Source organism: Talpa europaea, assembly GCF_964194135.1.
Source record: "Talpa europaea genome assembly, chromosome: 6".
Lineage (NCBI taxonomy): Eukaryota > Metazoa > Chordata > Mammalia > Eulipotyphla > Talpidae > Talpa > Talpa europaea.
In genome coordinates, this window is record NC_140072.1 from 98,325,475 (window position 1) to 98,347,693 (window position 22,219).

The following is a 22,219-nucleotide window of genomic DNA, read 5'->3' on the forward strand; positions in this document are numbered from 1 at the left end:
TATTTAACTCCTGATGAAATAGACATAGCTCTGAGCCTCTCTCTCTCTCACCCTCTTTCAAAAATGCACTCTCCCTCGAACTTTCAGCATTTATTTCCCACCATGATGACTTTATTTTAGGCCAAAAAAAAAAAAAAAAAAGATGATATAGAAGATGCTGCTTCCTGAGCATAATAAGCAGTGAAAAATATGGGCAAATAGATGGCAAGACCTGCTCCCTCTTCCCCCTTTGCCTTCCTCTCTGTCCCCAAATGTCTGCGTAGAGCCTGGCTAGGATAAAATGCCAATTAAAGGTTTCCAGAAATCTCCTGATAACTGCTTACTCCTAAGCCTTTGGAGAGAGTGTAGAGGGAGTGGAGCTTTCAAATGTTCATTGTTAAAAATCTCATTTGAGAAATAGCTTTTCTTCTAATGCCTCAGCCGCTAAGGAGATGTCTTCCCAATTCTTCCTTTACGAAAAAGAAGCAAATCATAATCTTTTTTTAGGCCTCGAGAAACAATGTCAGTCATTCAAGTATGTTCTCAAGGCGGCCATGTACAATAGCACCATGGCATATTAAAACAACTGAAAAGATATCATTCTCCAATATTGTTAGTGTAACATCATTTAGCTGGTGGCAACTTGAAAACATTGCAAGGTTGAAATTAATAGCAATACAACAAGGAAATGAAGTCGTTTATTATTCTTAAGAACCAACTGTGCATTTTATGCCTATGGAACTGCTTTCTAATCTTATTATTTTAAAAAATAATGACCAAAGCCCATTTATTTTTTGCCAGACATCGAGTTTCATAAAATATTGCTTCGAACTGGTTTCAATAAGATTCATTCGAATTATGTACTCTGCCTGTGTTTTTCTTTTCTTTTTTTTAAATATTTATTTATTTTTATACAAGAACTGGGGTACAGGCCAGATGTGTGAGAGGGTGAGAGGATTCACCAGAGCAGGGAGCAGAACAGGCAGACTGACAAAATACACTGCTCAGGGGAGCAGCGGGCAAGGCAGGAGAGGTCTGCCATGCCATGTGGGATTCTCACTGGTGGGCCAGGATCCAACCCACGCTGTGGAGGTTGCGCGGACAGCTTCACAGTGCAGCGCTCAACTGCCTGCGCCACCAGGGAGGCCCTCTGCCTGTGTTTTTCATTGAAGTTTTAGAAAGTGCAATCTCAGATAAATCTGAGTTAACAGGATGATATACATTTAACAAATATGCTTTCTTATTTCAATTTTCTTCTTTCTTAAAATTTGCAGTTAAAAGGCACCAAGGAATTGGTGGAGACCAATGGTCACAGCCATGAGGATGCAAATGTAAGTACCACCCACCTGGTATTTGCTTTTCTTGCTTGATGTTGGTTAAATGCCCTCAGGTATGTGGGAATTTATAACAAAAAGGAAATAAGTCCTGCCTCTCCATGGCTTATAAGATGACTGAGTGGTTGGCAATAAAATGTGGTAGCTGCTGTCATCAGCTCAGGTTACCCAATGTACTTCAGTTAATCTCTGCCATACAAATTCTGATCTCCATGAATTTGTTAATCCCTTTATATTTGCAAAACTATAAACTAATGATACATGTTGGAAGGGCAAATGGAATGAGACCCATCAGGCTAATAAGTTGTTTACTGTGTATATTTATTTCTTGCCTCTCAATGAAAATAGTAATGAAATAACTGCTATGCACAAAAGGTCTCAGAGCAAAGCTCTTCTTCCAGAAAGTCCTGGAAAGTGGACCTTTCTTCTGTTTCTGACCCAGAGCAGTGGCATGCTTGGTGCCCTTGTATCTTAACAGTATACTGGTACAAGGTCCTGGTTAGTGACCTGGCTTTTCTCAGTGTTCTTGATTAACCACCTGTCCCAAATTAGGCAAGTAGTCCCTTTGCCTTGGAAGGGTAGAATGTTATACCACATAGATCACTGTCTCCCCATATGTTCAATGGTTATTTTTGCCTTTTAAAAAATGTCTCTGCTATCTGGATGTATTTGATTGGCCTCATCACACAAAATGCTTACTAAGCACCTCTTTTCATATAACATGGAATCAAATGTTATAATGAATGCCTGATGAAGCTAGAGCTAGGGGAAATTATACATCTTGTGTTCACTTGCTTTAATTACATGAAGCAGAGAGCCTGACATTCAGAGCACCAAAAAAATTCATCTTAATAATTTTGTTCCTACCAAAGAGATATTTAAGGTATGGTATTTATTGAGAACCTTCTGTGTACATGGAGCTCTGCTAAGAAATGTAATGCTTGTTGTCTTCCCTCAAAGAACTCATAGTCCGCTTGAGGAATTAAGGACTATATGGGCGATACATAAGATATGGTGTGTACATAGGGATCTGAAGCAGCATGATGTGATATGGTTTGAAATCTGACTTGGCTGCTTATTAACCACGTCAGCTTCATTTTTCTCATTTGTAAAACAGTTATCAAAGCCTGCCTTAAAAACTTATCACGATGTTGTACAGAGCTAAGTCAGGCAAAAACCTCAACGTGCTATTGTTGTGGTTACTTTGTGCGAGGTAATTAAGAACGGCTTCCTGGATGTGTGGATTTGTGTTGACTTTGAAACTAAACAGCTGGAGATGGAAATCATTCACACAGCACTCTCTCTAGGCAGTACCGTGCCCTATGTGGAGTTTATCTTCCTACTCCAATATTTTATCATCGCATCCTTAACCTAAACCCCTTTCTCAGAGACACAGTATTCTCACATTCCCAACCAAAATTTCATATATGTTCCCTTGGAAATCTGTCGTCCTTTGCCTTCCCAAGAAGCTGCTATCTAACTCACAAAACCAGACAAAGTGGCATTTCTCCTTAATTTCCTGGTCTATAAAATGGGAATGATGTTACCTACTTTTTCTTCCTTAAAGTCCATTGTGTGACACAAATGAGATCATGGGTGCGGGAGAACTTTGTAATTGTGAGGTTGTATTTGAGTAGGATGTTATGATTATAAACTCATGTATTGACTGAATTAAGTCAGGTGACAAGGCTAAGACAAGCCTAACACAATATCTGATCCATAGGCTCTTTCAAGAAATGTCTAAAGGCATTTATTATTACATAGAAAAAGTGAAAGGAGTCAAGGTGGAAATTTTTAGCTTGACAAATATACCTCTCTATTTTTTGTATTTTTTAATTGAAATGACATTACATATAATATTATATGTAATATAGAAGTTTCAGGTGTGCATCATTAAAAATCAACATCTATACTACATTAAGTTTACCATTAAAGTCTAATTCAGTCTTTTCCCCTTCCCTCTGGTAAACATTAAATTGCCTTATAGTTTAAAAGTTTTGTCTTATTTATTTCATTTGTTTCATTTCTTTATATACAAGTGAGTGCAATCATACAGTGTTTGTCTTTCATCATATGAGTTATTTCACTAAGCATAATACCATGTAGGCTTATCTATGTTGTTACAAATGGCAGGATTTCATCTTTTTTATAGCTAAGTAGTATTCCATTGTGTGTAACTCTATGCTATATCATCTTTATTCAGTCATTTATGAATGAACACTTAGGTGTTTTCCAGCTCTCAAGTATTGTAACCATTCTACAATGAGCATTAGGGGTGCACATATCTTCTCAAATAAGTATTTGCATATACTTTACAGGTAGATTCCTAACAATGGAATAACAGGATTGTATGGAATTTCTATTTTTAATTTTTTGAGGAATACTGTTTGCTGTCATAATTGCATCTATTTACATGCCCACTAATATTGTACTAGAATTCCTTTCTCTCCACACCTTCTCTAACACTTGTTTCTTGTCTTTTGGATAATACCATTCTCAGGTGTAAGGTGCTATTTTATTGTTTTAATTTACATTTCCATATTAATAAGAAATGTTGAGCATCTTTTCAGGTGTGTCTGTTGCCCATCTGTATGTCTTTGGACAAGGGTCTATTCAGATCCTCACCCCATTTTTAATTGGATGGTTTGTCTTTTTGTTGTTAAGTTATATGAGGTTTTTATATTTTTGGATATGACCCCCTTGTTGGATATGTGATTTGCAAATACCTTCTCCTACTCAGTAATATGACTTTTCATTTTGATGATAACTTCCTTTGCTGTATAGAAGCCTTTAAGTTTGATATAGTCCCAGCTATTTATCTTTTGTTTCCCTTCCCATTGGAGATGAATCCCCAAAGGCATCCCTAAAACCAGTGTCAAGGAGCATATTACCTGTGTTTTTGTCTCTGTGTATTATGGTTTCAGGTATTACATCTAAATCTTTAATCATATCTGAGTTAATTTTTTTGTATGATATAGATGGAGAGCCAGTTTCTTTTCTTTTCTTTTTTTTTTTTTTTTTTTTTTGCATGTGACTCAAGTTTTTCTAAGAGCACTTGTTGGGTTGTTCCTTTCTCCATTGTATGTTCTTGGCTCTTTGGGCATAAATTAGTTACACTTATATGTGGAGGTTATCTCTGATTTCTTAATTATGTTCCCAGGATCTGTATTCCTATTCTTAATTCTAATGCCATTCTGATTTGCTTACTGTAGCCTTATTGAGTAGTTTGTAGTCAGGGAACAAATGTAATGATACTTACATTTTTATTCTTAGAATTGTTTTTGCTATTCAGCATCCTCTGTTGTTTCAAATAAATTTTAAGTTGTTTTGTTCTATTTCTGTGAAGAATGCTGTTGGGATTTTGATAGCAATTGCAATCAAATCTGTATATTGCTTTAAGTAATATTGCCATTTTAATAATGTTAATTCTTCCAACCCATGAGCATGGAATATCTTTCCATTTCTTTGTGTGTTTATTTCTTTCAGCAATGTCTGGTAATTTGCAGTAATACTGCTCTTCCACCTCCTTGGTTAAATTTATTTCTAGGTATTTATTTTTCATGTGAATGTAAATGGGATTGTTGTTCTGTTTCTCTTTTGATAGTTCATTATTAACTTAGAGAAATACTAAGATTTCTTATGGTAATTTTTTTAGTCTGAGAAGGCTGTACTTTGGACAAGGTGAATTTTAATGCAGATCACCAGGTTTAAGCCCTGTAGCTCAGAGGTTATCCACTGAGAAATAAGTTTTTTTTTTTTTTTTTTGGTTTTATATAGTCACATGTGGGGGCAGGAACTTTACATGCTATCATCTATCAATAACAATTACATAGTAGTTTTTGTGGCAGTTGACAATTACGTTGTATGTATTACTTTTTAAACAACTGAAAAGATATCATGTAAGTGCATGTATTAGTAATGAAAGTAAAATGAAAAAGTTTGAGTGAAACTTGAAAATTACAAAAAAATACAGAAGAAAAATAACTAAGTCTCTCATTATTCAGAGAAAATTGCTATTAACATTTTATTTTAGTTCTTTCCAGTCATGTGTATGTATATGGCCAGAGGGGAGAAACTCATAAATAAATGAATAAATGTTATCATATTGTTTTCAGTGTTGTACCTTTTTGATTTTTCATGATAGCATAAGTATTTTTCTCATTGCCAAATGTTCCTCAAAGACATGATTCTTAATGGCTGTATAATGTAGATAAATAATTCAACAACATGCCTATGTTTCAGGCATTTAACATCCCAATTTTTTACTATTATAAATAATGCTATAACTAACATGCCCATAAATACTGGTCTTCAACTTTTGTATTTGTTTCTGGGGGATTCTGTATATTAATAGTGGTGTTGTGAAGGGAACTTCAGACTTATAGAATTGGTTGGCATTCAGAATGTTCGTGTGACGGATGTGCACTTAAAGTTTTCATTAGTAGTCCTGAACAGATCCATAAAAGCTGTGGCTAGTCTTGCAATTTACTCTTGCTTTATTCTCGAGTGTTATCTGGCTTATGGGATACCAAGCACATTAAGATTTGGTCTGTTACTATGACTTTTCTATTGTTAATACATATTATTGAACAACACCAGTAACTGGGCAATACCCTGTTTGGTATACTTGAGCTCCCTTTACAAAGCTCACCCCTGCCCCCATATCACAAGATTTGCAGGCTCATGTCCCTGACAAAAATTTTCTGATGGCTAAATTAAAACAAGTAGAGCCAGAAACTGAGATAAACTGCAAATGCCTTGCTTTCCAGTGGCACATGCTGATTTTAAATAAGTTTCTCTTTGATTTGGAACTGGATCTATTAATGACAGCAGAACAGTCCCACCTTTGAAGTGTACCCAAGTTTAAAACTAGCCTTTAGCACAGTTCCTCTAGTGATTTCAAGTATTCCAAACCCAATTTTGTCTCCTGATAAGCAAACTTAAGAATTCTCTTTTAATCTCTCTTCCTAATCCCTGGAATTACTGGATAACTAGTTGAATCACTAGTAATTAGGTATAGCAGATACCAAAATCTCAAATTTAGAAAAAAGATAATCTGTTCTCTTCTTTTATCTTTTTTTTTAAGGATTTATTTATTTATTTATACAAGCACTGGGTACAGTCAGAAGTGTGGGAGAGTGAGAGAATTCACCAGAGCCAGCGCAGGGAGCAGAACAGGCAGACTGTTGAAGTACACTGCTGAGGAGAGCAGCGGGCATGGCAGGAGAGGTCTGCGTGCCATGTGGGACCCTCGCCTGGTGGCCAGGTATCGAACCAGCACAGCGCTCAACCGCTGCGCCACCAGGGGAGGCCCTTTTATCTTTTTTCATGACCTTCTTCCCAGAGGTATCACCACCTTCCATGTCAAGGTTTAGTGAGAAAGTGGAGGGGACTGGAGAGGTTGTGAGTAACGTAGAAAAAGTCAGGAGGAATCAAAGTGGCCTGCAATGTATGGAACAGTTTAGACTAATAGTTTTCCACAAACCTTATCTCCTCCCATCCCTGTTTCTGATGCAGGAAACCTGCTAGCAGACACCCTCTGTTGGCACCTTCAGGCTCACACACTGGACTTGGAGAAATCATTTGCAATCTGTAAACAGGTTTAATTTGTGATACTGAAGGTTACTGCTGTCAAGTAAAACACTTCTCCCACCCAACAATAAAACAGAAACACAAAAGAGAAAAGACTTTTACATTTTTCACCTCACCTCCGTAAGAAAATAAATCCTCGGAGTTGTCTTTAAATCTGTCAGAGTAAAGATGTTAGGAATGTATGGAAGAGATACTGTGTGAAGAACATTCTTTAAGTGTAGCACGCTGCCCCAGAAAGCTATTGTTCACCATGTTTTTCGTGACATATATAGCAGAAACTCTCAAGTGCCGGAATCTTCTGCCCACTTTCAGAAAGTGCTTTCATTTTCTTTAGGCAGGAAAGCACGAGAGAGAAGAGCACACACTGATGTAGCAAGCAGGCAAGAAGGGCAAAGAAAAACCCCTCAGGAAAATGGAACCCTGTTCTCACAGGCAAAGACATTTCAGGCTCTGTCCTTTCCTCCCATAACCACCTGCTGCCTACTCTGAGGGCCCCCAATCTGAAACTAAAAGAGTAGTGGATGACACAGAAGGGAACATGTCAACATAAGCTCCCCTCCCACAGACTCTATCAAGGGGACCATGAGCACTCAACCAGGGAATAGGAGCATAACAAAAACGGGGTTCTTCCAGCCCCTGGGGATCTGCTTTCTTATCTTCCATAGCCCCCTGACTGTGTAGTGTACCCCAGTTTGTCCTCCAACACAGTGTGCCATCCGACTTTACTCAGTAATTCAAGTAGTCATTGAGGGGGGCAGCAGAATGCAGGGTTCAGGACAGATCTGGGCACCAAACAGCCTGATGTCAGTGTTCACTCTGCCCCTTACTGTCCAGGAGGCACAGTGATAACCTATACCCCAATGCCATGGTTTTCTGTTTTTGTCCTTGTAGAACTGAAGGTAGCTGTGTCTATCTCAGAGTCCTTGTGAACACTACTTAGCAGTACGATGCAGGCATCGCTCCCACTCCAGCCTACACATGCCAGGCACCGTGCCAGGCTCCAGTGAATAGTGCAGACATGGTTCTGGCCCTCATGGAGCTGACCCCTGTTGTCCTGCTCTGCCCTTATTAAACCTGCTTGTCCTCTGTTTTACTCCATTTGGTCCCACTGTTATTCTTTAGGTCACTGGCTCAGTGGACATAATGGAAGATATTTATGGGGAGGATTGGCTCCTTGGAGAGAAGTCTGGTGAGAATGGGTTTGATGCATGGGTAGGCCAGGTGGGAACTGGGGTGAATAGAACTCCAGACTGGGTTTGTCTGCTCATGAGCAGCAGCATCTATGTGGGTATCACATTCCAAGCATCCCACTAAGTGACAATGACCAGGAGGCCCTGCTCAAGGCTTGGCCTAAATGAACAGCCTTGTGAAACCTACTTGATATTAACCTCAACTTGCTAGGTAGGATCCATCATGAAATGTTCTCTCCCTTCATAGGAATGCCTTTTGTTTGTTTTTTTTTTTAATTTTTTTTTTTAAGATTTATTTATTTATACAAGAACCGGGGTACAGGCCAGATGTGTGGGAGGGTGAGAGGATTCACCAGAGACAGTGGGGCACAGAACAGGCAGACTGACCGAAATACATCGCTGAGGGGAGCACCGGGCAAGACAGGAGAGGTCTGCTGTGCCATGTGGGCATCTCCGCAGCTGGCGGGGATCAAACCAGCACTGCAGAGGCTGTGGACAACTGCCTGTGCCACTAGGGAGGCCCAGGAATGCCTTTTGGCCTGGAATGTATTTCTGCATTTTCCTGGGTAAAGCAGGGACCTGGGAAACTGTAGAAAGTGAGGTCAGACCATCTGGTTGGGACAGCACCCCAAGGATACCTGAGAAAGCATGGATGCCAAGGTCATGGGGATGGGTCATGTGCCCAAGTGAAGGACAATGGCAGCCTGAATTTCTTCAAAGCTGCACAGTCAGCAGCCTGCGACTTTGCTACTGATTTAAAGGGAACTTTCTTTTACCCTGCACAGTAACATGCACACATCCATACAGTGACCAGAATTAAGGATAATTCTTTTTGAAAATCACTGAGAGAGTAGAACTTACATATGCTCATCAAAAAGAAAAAATGATAAATGAGCTAACTGTTGTGTTAATAAACTAGATTGGGGAATCTTGTCATAATGTATATGTACATCAAATCATCATGTTGTGCACTTTAAATATCTTAAAACTTTATTAATTATACCTCAGAAAGTTGAGAATGCCAATAAAATGTTTTTACTCAGGTAACACTGGTTTACAACACTGTGTGTGATTTAGGGCAATAGGTCCAGTTATCCTTAGGGTACTGCCTAAGGTATTTCTCAGGTATCCTTAGGGTATCCTTCTCAGCAGTATGTCACCACACCACACGCGCCACCAGGGCAACCACAATCACTTACCCCAGTCCATTGGGGCCCCTCTCCCCTTGGTGCACACCCCTTTCATCTCTCCCCTCTAGTAGCCTCAACTCTGCAGTCATGTTCTAGGTTTTGTTTGGTTTAGTTTTGCCAGTTTCTTTGTTTCATTTCTTTGTTTTCCACATATGAGTAAAGTCATCTGGTATTTTCCATTCTCCTGGCTTCTTTTGCTTAGCATAATTGCCTCCAGTTCCATCCATGTTGTCCAAATGGGAAGAGTTCTTTTTTTTTTTTTTAAATAACTAAGTACTATCCCACTCCTCTGTCGCTGGACACTTAGGTTATTCCTGTAACTGGCCTACTCTAAATAGGGCTGCAGTGAATATAGGAATGGGAGTTAGTGTTTTGTGTTCATGTGTTCTCATTCTTTGTGTCAGTGCCTAGGAGTAGGACTTCTAGATCATATGGAAGACTCATTTTTAATATTTTTAAATGCCTCCATACTGATTTCCATAGGGGCTGGACCAGCCTACATCCCTACCAGCTGTGTATGAGGGTTCCTTTTTCTTCACACCCTCACCAACATTTATTGTGTCTGGTGTTTTGTTATGTGTCTTTCCCCTGGGAATGAGGTGGTACCTCATTCAGGTTTTGATTTGCATTCCTGCTATGTGGTGACAAACATTTTTTCCCTGTGCCTGTTGGCCATCTGCATGTCTTCTTTGGGGCAGTGTCCATTTAGCTCTGACAATTTTTTTGTTGGGTGTTTTTCTTTCTGTTGACTTGTATGATTTATTTTGCATCATGGCTTTCAACCCCATTCAGTAGAGTATCTTTGTTTTAACAAAGTTGTTTCACTGTACAGAATCTTTTTAGCTGGATATAGCCCCATTTGTTTATTTTTGCTTTTGTTTCCATTGGAGTCAAGTCCCCGAAGACATCACTAACGTCAGTGTCATGGAGTGCTTGTTCTGTGTTTTCGTCTATATATTTTGTAGTTTCCGGTCTTACAGCCAAGTCTCTAGTCCATTTTGAGTTAACTTTTGACCGTGGTATGAGAGTGGTATTTCTTTTTCTGTGTGGGGCTGTCCAGTTTTCCCAGCACTATTTGTTGAAGAGACTTTCTCCATTACATACTCTTGACCCGTTGTCGTAGATCAACTGTCCACATAAATGTGAAGTTTAGAACTTTAAAAAAAAAAATCTTACAATAAAAAATGACCCCTGAAAATCAGTAACTACTTTGTCTTGCTTCATTGAGAGCTGGACCCAAGTCTGCAGTTGACTGAGGTCACCCGTGCTCTGGAGACATCTGATCTCATGTAGGTGGAGTCTTTTCACAGACTACTATTTTCTTTACACAGTCATATATGACTCTGGTGAAATATCACATATTCATGCCCAGAACTGGGCCTTTTCCTCCAGTTTATAGCTCCTGTAACATTGTGTTTCTCCTGCTGAGGCTTCTTTCCTCATCCTCTACCCTCGTCCTCCTCAAAGCTACCTTCCTGCTGGGGATGAACCACAAGCCCTGCCATGGCCGTGAAATCCATAATTCCCTCAGAAAAATCCCATGCACGTCCCAACCCAGCAGCCTTGGAAGGGACTCCTGCCCAGAGAGACCCTCGTTATAATGTAGCCCACCTTCCAGCATGTGCAGGAGCCCGCTGGAAGGAGCAGAGAGGAAAATGCTGCCTCCAAACGTAGGGGAAACAGGCTTTGTAGTTAGAGCTTTGGTTGCCAGCAAACACTCAAGAGCAGTCTCCTTACCAAACCCCTGTGCCCACCAGCAGTGTGTTCCCACGGCGGGAGCCGGCGCCTAGCGTGCGTCCTTTGTGTCGGGACAGGATGTGGTAGTACCTGCTTGGCCATTCCAACATGTGAAGCAGGTGACAATATTAGCACTGGGTAATGAAGCCGACTTGTTGTGTTTAGAGAAGTGAAATACCTCCTTCTCCCGGACCAGGTGAGAGAAAATCAGGAGCAGGAAAAATAAATGCTAGCTGTGTATGAACTGCTCTGAGACATAACTAACTCCAAGACCTGAAACAAAGGTTTGTTTGTTTTTTTTATTTTGGAAATTGAATGTACTTTCCCGAAAAGGTGAAAAAATTCCACCTGATGCCGCAGCACAGAATGCATAGACTAGGAGATTGGTAACTCTTCTGTAGCCACGATGCTTATGCATAAATGCTCTTCTCCTCAAAGTGCCAGGGTCTTTTTGAGGAAAATTTGGAAAATGTAAAAAGTATAAAGATAAAAAGTGCCCCCCCCAACAATCTCACCACTTAGAAATTGGTGTTCATATTTGGCATTTCCTTCATTGTTGGGTACATGTGTGTACATTTTTACCAAACTTACAATATGTTATATGGGTAATTTGATAAGCCTGCATTTTTTATTGCAAATCGTAAGCATTTCCCTGTTATTAAATTTTTTTAGCATGACTTTCAATGACTGCCTGATACTTCATACTACAGATATGCTGTTGTTTATTTAATCACTCCCCAAGTGGGACTTCAAAATACTCTTTGTTTTTACTGTTACAAACACTATGCAATGAATATTCTTTCCTAGCATATTTGTTAATTGAGCCACCTTTCAATCACTTTTTTTCTTTTTTCTTCTCCAGGCTTTTTGTTCCATTATTTATGGTATGTTCCTCTGTGTGTGAGCTGTTTGTGTGAAGATTTTTTTTTTAATTGTCTTTGGATATCTTTGACCCATTGGTTGTATGTGTTGCTTTTTTGGCTGTTTTGTAATTTTTCATTCCTCTTGTTTTCTTATAGAATTGAAATTTTTCTTTAGTGCTCTCTCTCTTTTGTTTATCTCCTATTAGTTTTACTTTGTGTTTACCAGGAGATTTACATAAAACATGTTATATGTATGAGTCTGTTTTACATTAATAGCAATGTCAACTTGAACACATTAAAAACAACTCTACACAGTAACACTACCCCATGTTTTACATTTGCATTATATTGTTACTCTTATTTTTCTTTTTTTTAAATAGAGGCATGTTTATTTATTTATTTGTTTGTTTGTTTGTTTTGTTTATACATGCACTGGGTACAGTCAGAAGCGCGGGAGGGTGAGAGAATTCACCAGAGCCAGAGCGGGGAGCAGAGCAGGCAGAAGGACCGAAGTACACTGCTGAGGGGAGCAGCGGGCGGCAGGAGAGGTCTGCGCGCCATGTGGGACCCTCCTCCGGTGGCCGGGGAGCAGCCGGGGATCGAACCGGTGCTGCAGAGGCCGCGGGCAGCTTCGCAACCCAGCGCTCAACCGCCGCGCCACCGGGGAGGCCCTATATTGTTACTCTTAAACTATTTTTATTGATGTAATGTTGGCTTAGAACATTGATATGATTTAGGTACATAGGTTCATATCTTTTTCATTATTTTATATTAAATTTATTTATATTCTTACATCATTGTTAGTTTTGGGACAGTATTTGATTTCTGTAGTCTCCCCTCAGGTATAGTTCCCCCCCCATAGTACCCATGATCCATCACCATCATCCCTTATGCTTTTCCCTCCCCTGTTTTGACACCTCTTTCTCTACCTCCCCTACTGTATGCCTCAGATATAAGGTCAGTTTGCAAGTTTTGTCTTTTTCCTGACCCTTTCTTCAGTTTCTCTATATTCCACAGAGAAGTGAAACCATCTAGTATTTATTTTTTTCCTTCTGATGTATTTTGCTTAGCATAATACTTCCCAGCTCTGTTCATGTTGCCATAAATGGCATGAATTTATCGTTGTTGACTGCTTAGTAGTATTCCATTGTGTATATATATGTATATGTATATATATATATATATAGTATATATATATATATACACACACACACACAACATATTCTTGATCCTTTCATCTGCTTGAGAACATTTGGGTTGTTTCCATATCTTAGCTATTGTAAACAGTGCTGCAATAAACATAGGAGTGCAGGTTTCCTTTCAAAACAGTGTGTTTGTGTTCTTAGGGTAGATTTCTAGAAGTGGCATTGCTGATCATACCATGGATTCATTTTTAGTGTTTTGAGGAACCTCTACATGGGTTTCCATAGTGGCTGGACTACTTTACATTCCCACCAGCAAAGTAAGAAGTGTCCTTTATCTCCACATCCTCACCAGTATTTGTTGTTTCTAATTTTTGAAATATGGTCCTTCTCATCAGTGTGAGGTCCTTCTCATCAGTGTGTCCTTCTCATCATTATGGTTTTTATTTGCATTTCCCTGTCAATAAGTGATATTGACTTGAGTGCAAGTAATATCAATTTAAATTTGAATAAACCTAGAGGGCTTAATTACAGTATTCCTGTTTCTCATGCATCCAACTTAGCACTGGCTGATAGGCTGATCAGAAGTGAACAGGAAGAACACATGGGAACCTTTGTGAAAAAATCCAGGAACCCAAAAGGTAAACAGAAGCAAAAGTTGCTATAGCATGTCACCAGGCCAGTAGGGGAGAGTCAGGAGATGCCTTCCCCTGTGCAACTTTAGTTCCTCCTGACATAGCACCATTGCTAGTGATCTGAAAACAGTACCTCTTCCCAATGCTACACTTATTCTGGAACTATTGGGCTTCCTAGATGGTGATGATTTTTAGAATTTCCACACCCTTAGTTTCTGCTCATCAGATGGAGACCGGGAAGGAGAGAGGTGTGAAATGTACCACAGGAGACCAAGACCACCATCAGTTAACTCCACATGAGTGACACTGTTCTACCTCAAAGGTTGATCTGCAGCTCAGCACCCCTGAGCTATCCTCAGAGACTTTGGTCATGTTACAAAGGGTGGTCACTCCCTACTACCACACACACCACTCATCTCTAGCCCTCATGCATTATATTGCCACATAACTAACTCATTCAACTATGGCATTTCTTTGAAAAAAGGTATAGGAATATGGCAAAGAAGAAAAGGAAATAGAAAAATGGGAAAGAAGAAAAAATGGGAACGACCTAGAAAGACCATGACAGGAAGCGTCCCCACCCACCAGCACTTCTAAATCAACTCTGGCAGGCAGCAGCCCAGAGCCCTCGCCCTCACACACCCGTGCCAACTAACAGTGAAATCTGCACTCACCAAAAGTATGTGTGTGTTTGCAAAATATACTCACTTAGTGAAAACTTGACCCAAAACTAAGATTCTTGAATTTGAAGCAAAAATCATACATCTTAGCCTGCAGATAAAATATTGGTGGGCTTCCTAAAAGAAACTACAAAGTTTCAACTTTGAAAGAAATATGTTCCAGCATTTTGGATGTGTGTTTTAATCCATCAGCCTTAAAAGTCCTCCCAGCTCTGATGGCAAAGCCCTTAGAGAAGGCTTCCCTCCCTTCCCTCTCTAGGGCTTAATAGGTGGGATTCTCACCCCCACTGTGAGTTCACCATCTGCCATCTGCAGCTATGTCTCCCTCCTTCCCCGCCTGCCCACTATTCCTGAGAGTCACCCAGACCAGATGTTCACCCAGATGCCAGACATCCTGTTTGTAGCCTCCTGTAACTAACTGGGCATTGTAATCAAGCCTTCTAGAAGGTGGCAACCCCTACATCAGTGGCTTTAAATTGAACTTAGGCTATCGCAAGATTTCAGGGCTTCAGCCAGCCACACCTCAGCATGAATCCCTCCATGTGTTCCTCATACAGGTAGAATATAAAATGTAAAAAATGGAAAGGACAAAATGAACCAAAACAAACCCTAGAAACCTAACTGAAGAATATTGAGGCTACCAGGGTGGGGGCCGGGGCAGGGACAGGTGGTGAAGGCAGATGTCACTACAAGTTAAGGTGTGTATGATGGGAGGAAAGGGGTGAGGGGCCCCAGTGGACAAGGTGGCGGCTTGCAGGTGCTTTGGCGGTGGACATGGTATGGTAACATACATCTGAAGAGGTGTAAACCTAGATCCCTAAACCAACATTACCTCAGGTAAAAATGATATATTTAAAAAAGTAAAAATAATGTAAACTCCCACATCATAGTTTTACAAAAATGCTGTTGTCATGCATGTAGAGCCAAAGTTGAGCTATGAAAATTAACTGTTGCCCTAAGGAAAACACCCTCACCTGTTATGTTCTTTGGAGAAATTTGGCAGGATTTTCCTGAAGAAATGTGTTCTTAGCTGTGCAGGTGCCTTTGTGGTCCTCCGTCTGCTTAGAGGTGTGCCGAGTCGCCAGCAGACCTGCGAGCAACGCCTTGCTGGAAATGGGGCAGCTGTTCTCAGAAAGCTCCCCAGGTTCCCCTGAAAAGACTCTCCAGCCTTGGAACACTTGGTAGTTTGTTGCTGGCAAGAGGTTTGTTGTTTGGGTGGGGTTCCCCCCCTCCACCCGATTTCTGCTGATCCCGGCCCTGAAATCACCCTTGCAGGAGAGATTTGTGGCCGTGATGCTCAGCATCACTGTCATTTTTATTGTCATGTCAGCTTCCCTGTGCAATTACAGAGTGACTTCTTTGTCTGGACGATTTCCAGTCTGCTCCATGTATACTGATGAGCTACTTATGTTTATGAGACTTTCAGAATCTCATTTGCAAAGGCAATTTCTTTCCATGTCAACTTTGAGAAAGATGACTTGAAACTATGAGAAAGGTCTAGAAGGTCAATCTATGTAAAGCCCCTAGTCTTATGTGGGTATAGTTCCCTGCTCCCCTCACCCTGCATAACTCATGAATTTATGCACATACAGAGGTGTAACATAGTGCTCAACCTCTGTGGTCTTAAAGATGATTCTGGTCTGTTTTATATAATAATGTCCAAATTAGTTCCATTGGTAAGAACAGAGTAACTATTGACCTGGTATTGGAAATAACTTTTGGCCTGCTATCCTGAATAAATGACTTTAGTCAACAGGTCTAGTTAAGCTGGGTGCACCATTCATTAAAAACTCTAAATTAGATTTTGTATTGGTAATTCAACTTTCCTCCATCTATCATGTTGTCCTTTTTTGCCAGCATTGCAAATTCCTCCAGTTTTTAAGCCCAGCTCAGTTCCCATTTCTTGGGGCCTCATTTTAAATTCAACCCAAATGAATTACCATGTTCTCCTTATTCCCATTCCCGGTGTTCATTCCAAATATTATGAACAATTCATATGAAAGGCCTGTTTCCTCAACTCATGTGTAAGTGACCTGAGGGCGGGCAATGTGATGTGTGTCTGCCTTCTGAAGCCTCACACAGTGGTGAGCTTATGCAGAGGGGGACATAGGTTAATATATTTAAAGTACTTATCAATTGATGATTGAATTGACGTGGAATGGCCAGCAGCCCCTGACGGATTTGTGAATTTGTTTTGCGTGGTTAAGTGAGATATGCAAACACTTTATCTGTATATTATCTGCATATTTCATTCCAGTCTGTATTTTAATATGAACTACATGCCTGTCATCCTCTAGATTCTTTTGTTCTTTGAGAGTAGGAATCACTATTTCTTTTCTTTTTTTAAAGATTTATTTATTTATTTATACAAGCACTGGGTACAGTCAGAAGCACAGGAGGGTGGGAGAATTCACCAGAGCCAGAGCGGGGAGCAGAGCAGGCAGAAGGACCGAAGTACACTGCTGAGGGGAGCAGCGGGTGGCAGGAGAGGTCTGCGCACCATGAGGGACCCTCTCAGGCGGCCGGGGATCGAACCGGCGCTGCCAAGATTGCGGGCAGCTTCACAGGCCAGTGCTCAAATGCTGCGCCACCAGGGGAGGCCCAGGAATCACTATTTCTCATCTTTGAATCTTCTTGTCTAACACAAGGACTGCCACATAATAGATGCTTAATAAATATTTGATGAATAGAGCAGTGTTGGGGGATCAATAAATTTCAGTGAAACTATATTGAATTGAGGTACCCAGAGATTTTTAGTCCAAATTGGACTTTGCTGCTGTTTAACCCCCAAAAGAAAATATTCACATGGTAATTGCCAGACTCTCATTCATAAGTAATCACATTGGCGAATACTCCAAAGGTAGGTGGACTCACAATGAGCCACGCCCGACTCTGCACGCGCACACGCCCTGGCAGGCAGCGCCGCACTCCAGACACCGTGTTCTGTCCTGGCCGCGCACATAGTCTCAGCCCAGTCACTGTCCACGAAGAGCGCACAGCCCACTGAGGACAAGCAGATAACTGAAAAGAGAAATCACCGAAGACTGACTTCAGTAAGGAAGGAAGGGATTTGGGAGGAAGGAGGGAAGTGACTTAGTGTGGGGACTGGATCAAAGGCTTGAACAAAATGAGATGTGGTAATTCTCTGAGCTGAGACCCACCCGAAGGCCGGACAGACTAATAGCTCCAGAGTCTGACTGCCTGGAGCTATATTAACACCACTACTTTGCAGAAATGTGAATTTAGGAAGCTACTTTATTTTATTGGTAAAATGTGGATAATAGTACCAGTACCTAGCATTTCCCCAGCACTCAGTGAGCACTGTATTATCATCATTGCCATTATTCATACTTTTTTATTTAGAGGACCCCAAATTCTATATCCATCCTGTGCCATGCATCAGCAATCCAGATCACTTAAAGCGTGGAATATTTCTCATGTGGCATATGCAAGAAGGCAGTGAGGAGAAAGAACTGATTTGTTTGTGTTGGGAAGGGGAAGACTATTTAATGTTTACTAAGATCATATAGTGTGCCCAGCAAACCTCGTGAATTTTGACTTTTACTGTAATAATTAAATGTCTGTCTTTCACATTTATCAGATTGCATCCCATCTATTCTTGTGACCTAATTTACCATTAGAAAGGTCAAAAATCTCTAAATTTTAATATTATCATTAGTAACATAAACCCAGCAGGTGAAAATGATAGTGGGTGTTTTGTAGCAAAGAAAAATAAGAAATGTCATACTGAGAAATGGACTTGGAAAATAACATGCCAAGTGCACCATAATACAATTAATCTTTACCAGCAATAGAGTCAGTATCATACAAGATAAATCAAACCGACTAATTCTGGATGCACATACATACATTTAAAGGTGTTTCACTTTAGTTCCTTCTGTTTGCTGCTCCGTTTTTATTGGTTGAGGAGATTTTTCATGTCACTACTTTTTCAGGCTATGAAGGGTATGGCTGGTGTAGATACAGCACACAAGTTAGATTTTTGACATATGGGAGAGAAACATACCGCTGTGTTCTAGATCAATTGTGTTTTTTGATAACATCTACAATGGCATATAGTTAAACCAAAACTTCTACCACCTACACTTTAAATAATGAATGGGTGTACTGGAATACCAAGGAAATTTTTCTACTCTTTAGATCATTTTTATTTAATGTGACTGTCACAAAACTACGCCTAAAGAAAGCCATTTAATAGCCAACTGGAGATCACAGTTTCAGCATGGTGTGAACTTTGAGAGCCATAATTAAATTAGGGTCCAGGCAGCAGTGAAGCTCTTTCTCTTTAATGGGAAACATTACAAGATTGAAATTATTCTTCCCTATCAATGTCTCTGTTCTTTTATTAAAAGTATATGTGAGGTAATCCTACTTTTCATATAAGAACTGAGCAGCATAGTATATACATGCCTGCATGTGTATACATGATTATTACATATGTGTATGTTTGGGAGGAGATTAAATATAAAATAGCAAAGGCAAACAAAGAATGTTTATATCTAGTGTTATATCTAGGTAGTATAATCCCAGTTGTTTTTATTTTCTTTTTTAAGTTTTGTATCTTGAAAAATATATGTGTGTATACATGTGTATATATGTGTGTGTATTTGTATTAAAAAATGAAGGTTATTAAGAAGTAAAATAAAGTAGAGAATTGTCTTAAATTTTGGAAAGGAAGGGAAAAATATTACAAGCTTCTATTATAGTCTCAAAAAAAGTTAATATTTAAATTAAAAACATATTAAAAGTATTAATGGGGCCTCCCTGGTGGCGCAGCGGGTTGAGTGCAGTGCTGGCAAGCTGTCTGCAGCCTTGCAGCACGTTTTCGATTCCCGGCCAGCCAGGGAGATACCCACATGGCACGGCAGACCTCTCCTGTCTCGCCCGCTGCTCCCCTCAGCAGTGTATTTCAGTAGATCTGCCTGTTCTGCTCTCCGCTCTGTCTCTGGTGAATTCTCTCACCCTCCTGTGCCTCTGGCCTATATCCCAGCTCTTGTATAAATAAATAAAAAATCTTTAAAAGAGAAAAAAGACAGTATTAATAGTAGATTCAAGCTAAAAATTACTTTTCACCTTTCATCTAGGATAATAATTATTTTAAAATGCCATGACAACAAATGTATTTAGAGACCAAAAGGATGTAAAATGCCCAAAGCAATAGCAGTAGAATCTTTTTTTTTTTTTCATTTTATAAGTATATGTACTCTTCATCCGGTAAATTACTGCAGGCTTAGGGTACTGCCCAAGTCTGTGATTACCAGTCAGTTTCACCCAGGAAGTTTATCTTCTCTATGTAGAAGTGCTCAATTCATTTGATTTAACTCAACAAATATTGCCGGCAGTCTACTATTCTTTCACAAATATTAGTTGCCAATTCGCTATGCCCATGGGACTCTGCCTTATTCTGATGAAAGCTCCAACTCAGGAAAAGGAGGCATGGGGCCCTGGACAGGAAGACACTGTCAATCTCTGCTTCAGATTTCTTTTTCTGCAATTAGGAAAAATGAGAGGATATAAAACAAGTCAGAGGCAACTAGAATATCTTTTGCGTCCAAATATATTACTTTTTCGCTAGTCCAGGCCAATGTTTATGGTGTACAATAAAAAATTATAAAAAAATAATAAATTATAAGATATTAAAAACTTAAATTACAATCACATAATCATATTCTATTTGTAATTATATGATACAGTTACCATTATACAATTATAATCATTTTTGTAATTATAGAAGTTAATGAAATACAGTAACAAAAAATTTTCAGTAATTACAAAAATCCTTTATCGACAAATGAGCACTTACTGTGTGATAGCCACTGACTCATAAAGAAAAGTGTGAGAAGAATCTCTATTCTTCTTCCTCCCCCAACTATGGTTCTAATTGTGTGGGGGGTAGCTTGAAGGTTACTGGAGATTGGCATATCCCTTGATGGATTGATTTTTAGTATGCTGGGAAAGAAATATGAGTGAAGGATGTTGAAGTTGCTGATTGGCATCTTGACTATGGTCTACAGAGCCTCAGTTTTTGTTAAGTGTGATGTTAACAGTAGGACCTACGTATCAATGGTTACCAAAAGGGAAAGGGAGGAGGGGGTGGGTAAATCAGATAAAAGGGGTCAATTGCAGGGTGAAGGATAGGATTAAACTTTTAGTGGTGAACTTAATGTGGTATATACAGATGTTGGTGGTTTTCTTGAAGAAACAAACAGAGATGAAAGTCAGTTCTGTCCAGATGTCTAAGTGATCAACTACCACATAAATGATATAGGGCATGTGTAGCCTAAGAGAGAGATGGGACTTGCGCTGTGTTTAAAAATGTCAGTAGGAAGTGGTGAAGACAAGGGAGAAGAGGGCTTTCTAAGAAAGTCATATGTATGTGGGTGTGTAAAGGGGGTAGACTACATTAGTAGGATTGAATCTGAAACACCCGGCTCAATCTGTCATTTTCCCCTGAGTTACCACCAAGCACCTGACTTTTCCCCATGAATTATCAGGTAGAGCCTGGCTTTGAAATTGGAGATTGACAAGATGAAAGTGGCATTTTACAAAAGTGATCTCATAATACCATATAAGGTAGGTCAGAAGAGGAAGAGACTAGAGGCTATCTTTAGTCTCTAGCAAAAACTCAGGAGGAAAAAATCCAGAACCTCTTACGTAAAAGAAGCTAGTGAGGCAGCTGTTTTTAAAGGCTGATATCAGTGATACCAAATATCATAAGATAAAAAGACAGAGAAAATGCATTCTGTCACTGAAAATCTTTCAGAGGACAGTTTCTTGGGGTGATCGATGTGTAGGCTGAGATTTCAGGTGGTGAAACAGTAGACATAGCAGATGTAGACCACATATTCAAGAAGCATTATAGTAGGGGAAAAAAAGTACACTAAAGTTTAGGAGACCACAGCAACAATAAAATGAAAGGAATAACAAAAGGGTTTTATGAGCTAAGGGCACCATGTTGTTGGCTTTTAGGGATTTGGGTGGGTAGAGGAGAGCAAAATGAAAACAAGGAACAATTGTAGATCAGTAATTTATTAAGAGTTTTTCTAAATAGAAAGAAAATACTTTCTCAAACTAACTGATAAGGACTCTTATAAAAGCTAAATTTCTTCCTTCTAGTAGCCTACTCTCTACGTCCAAAGGAAAGTCTGGCATCGCATTCACCACTTTTGGAAAAGTTCTCTTCCAGCCCTTTTTGAGTCCTTTCATCACAGAAATTGGAATGAATGAGAAAAGATTTATTAGATAATCTTCTCTATTCTGTCAAATACAGAATTGTTTCCTATTGTGCATTTTCTGATCTGGGGTGCTTTTTACTGCATCAAATGAATAGTGTTCTTGCCACTTCCCTCAGAATATTGTTTCATAATCCTGTTGATCTCACTGAAAGGAAACTCCTGATTCCCATCTGATGTTTTCTTCCCACTTTGTACTTTGTACATCAGTAACAATTTTCCCTTAGTAACCCCCTTAGCCTCCAAACACACCCACATTTATTCGCAACCAGTTTGCCTCTGTAGGCATCTGGAACACCTTTTTTAGAACAGCTAGTAGACAAATAATTCTGCACATTTATCAAGATAAAGGATAGCAATGTGATAAGATAACGAGTCTTCATAGCTTTATATTTTGACCCTCATCATGAAAACATAAAGAACAGATTAATGGCAGTTGTCCCACCTGACATCCCTGTGCGCAGGCTCACTTGACTCTGCTGACATTTCCTACAAGCTTTTTTTTATTTTATTTTTTTATTCATATATATTTTACATCATTGTTCATTTTTAAACAATGTGTGCTCCCCACCCACCACACTCAGATGTAGTCCCCATACAATTTCCTACAAGCTTTCCTATAGA

General features: G+C 39.6%; 1 protein-coding gene across 2 annotated transcripts in view; it reads left to right on the forward strand.

The window, feature by feature from the left end:
* The window catches only part of ENOX1 (ecto-NOX disulfide-thiol exchanger 1), a gene marked incomplete at both ends in the record, with an annotated part of 223,766 nt that overhangs the window by 184,245 nt on the left and 17,302 nt on the right, over nt 1–22,219 (forward strand). For both annotated transcript variants that reach the window (XM_084234631.1, XM_084234632.1), the window contains one exon: nt 1,254–1,310. In XM_084234631.1, the coding sequence (XP_084090757.1) occupies nt 1,254–1,310 (57 nt within the window). The remainder of the gene's footprint in view (nt 1–1,253; nt 1,311–22,219) is intronic.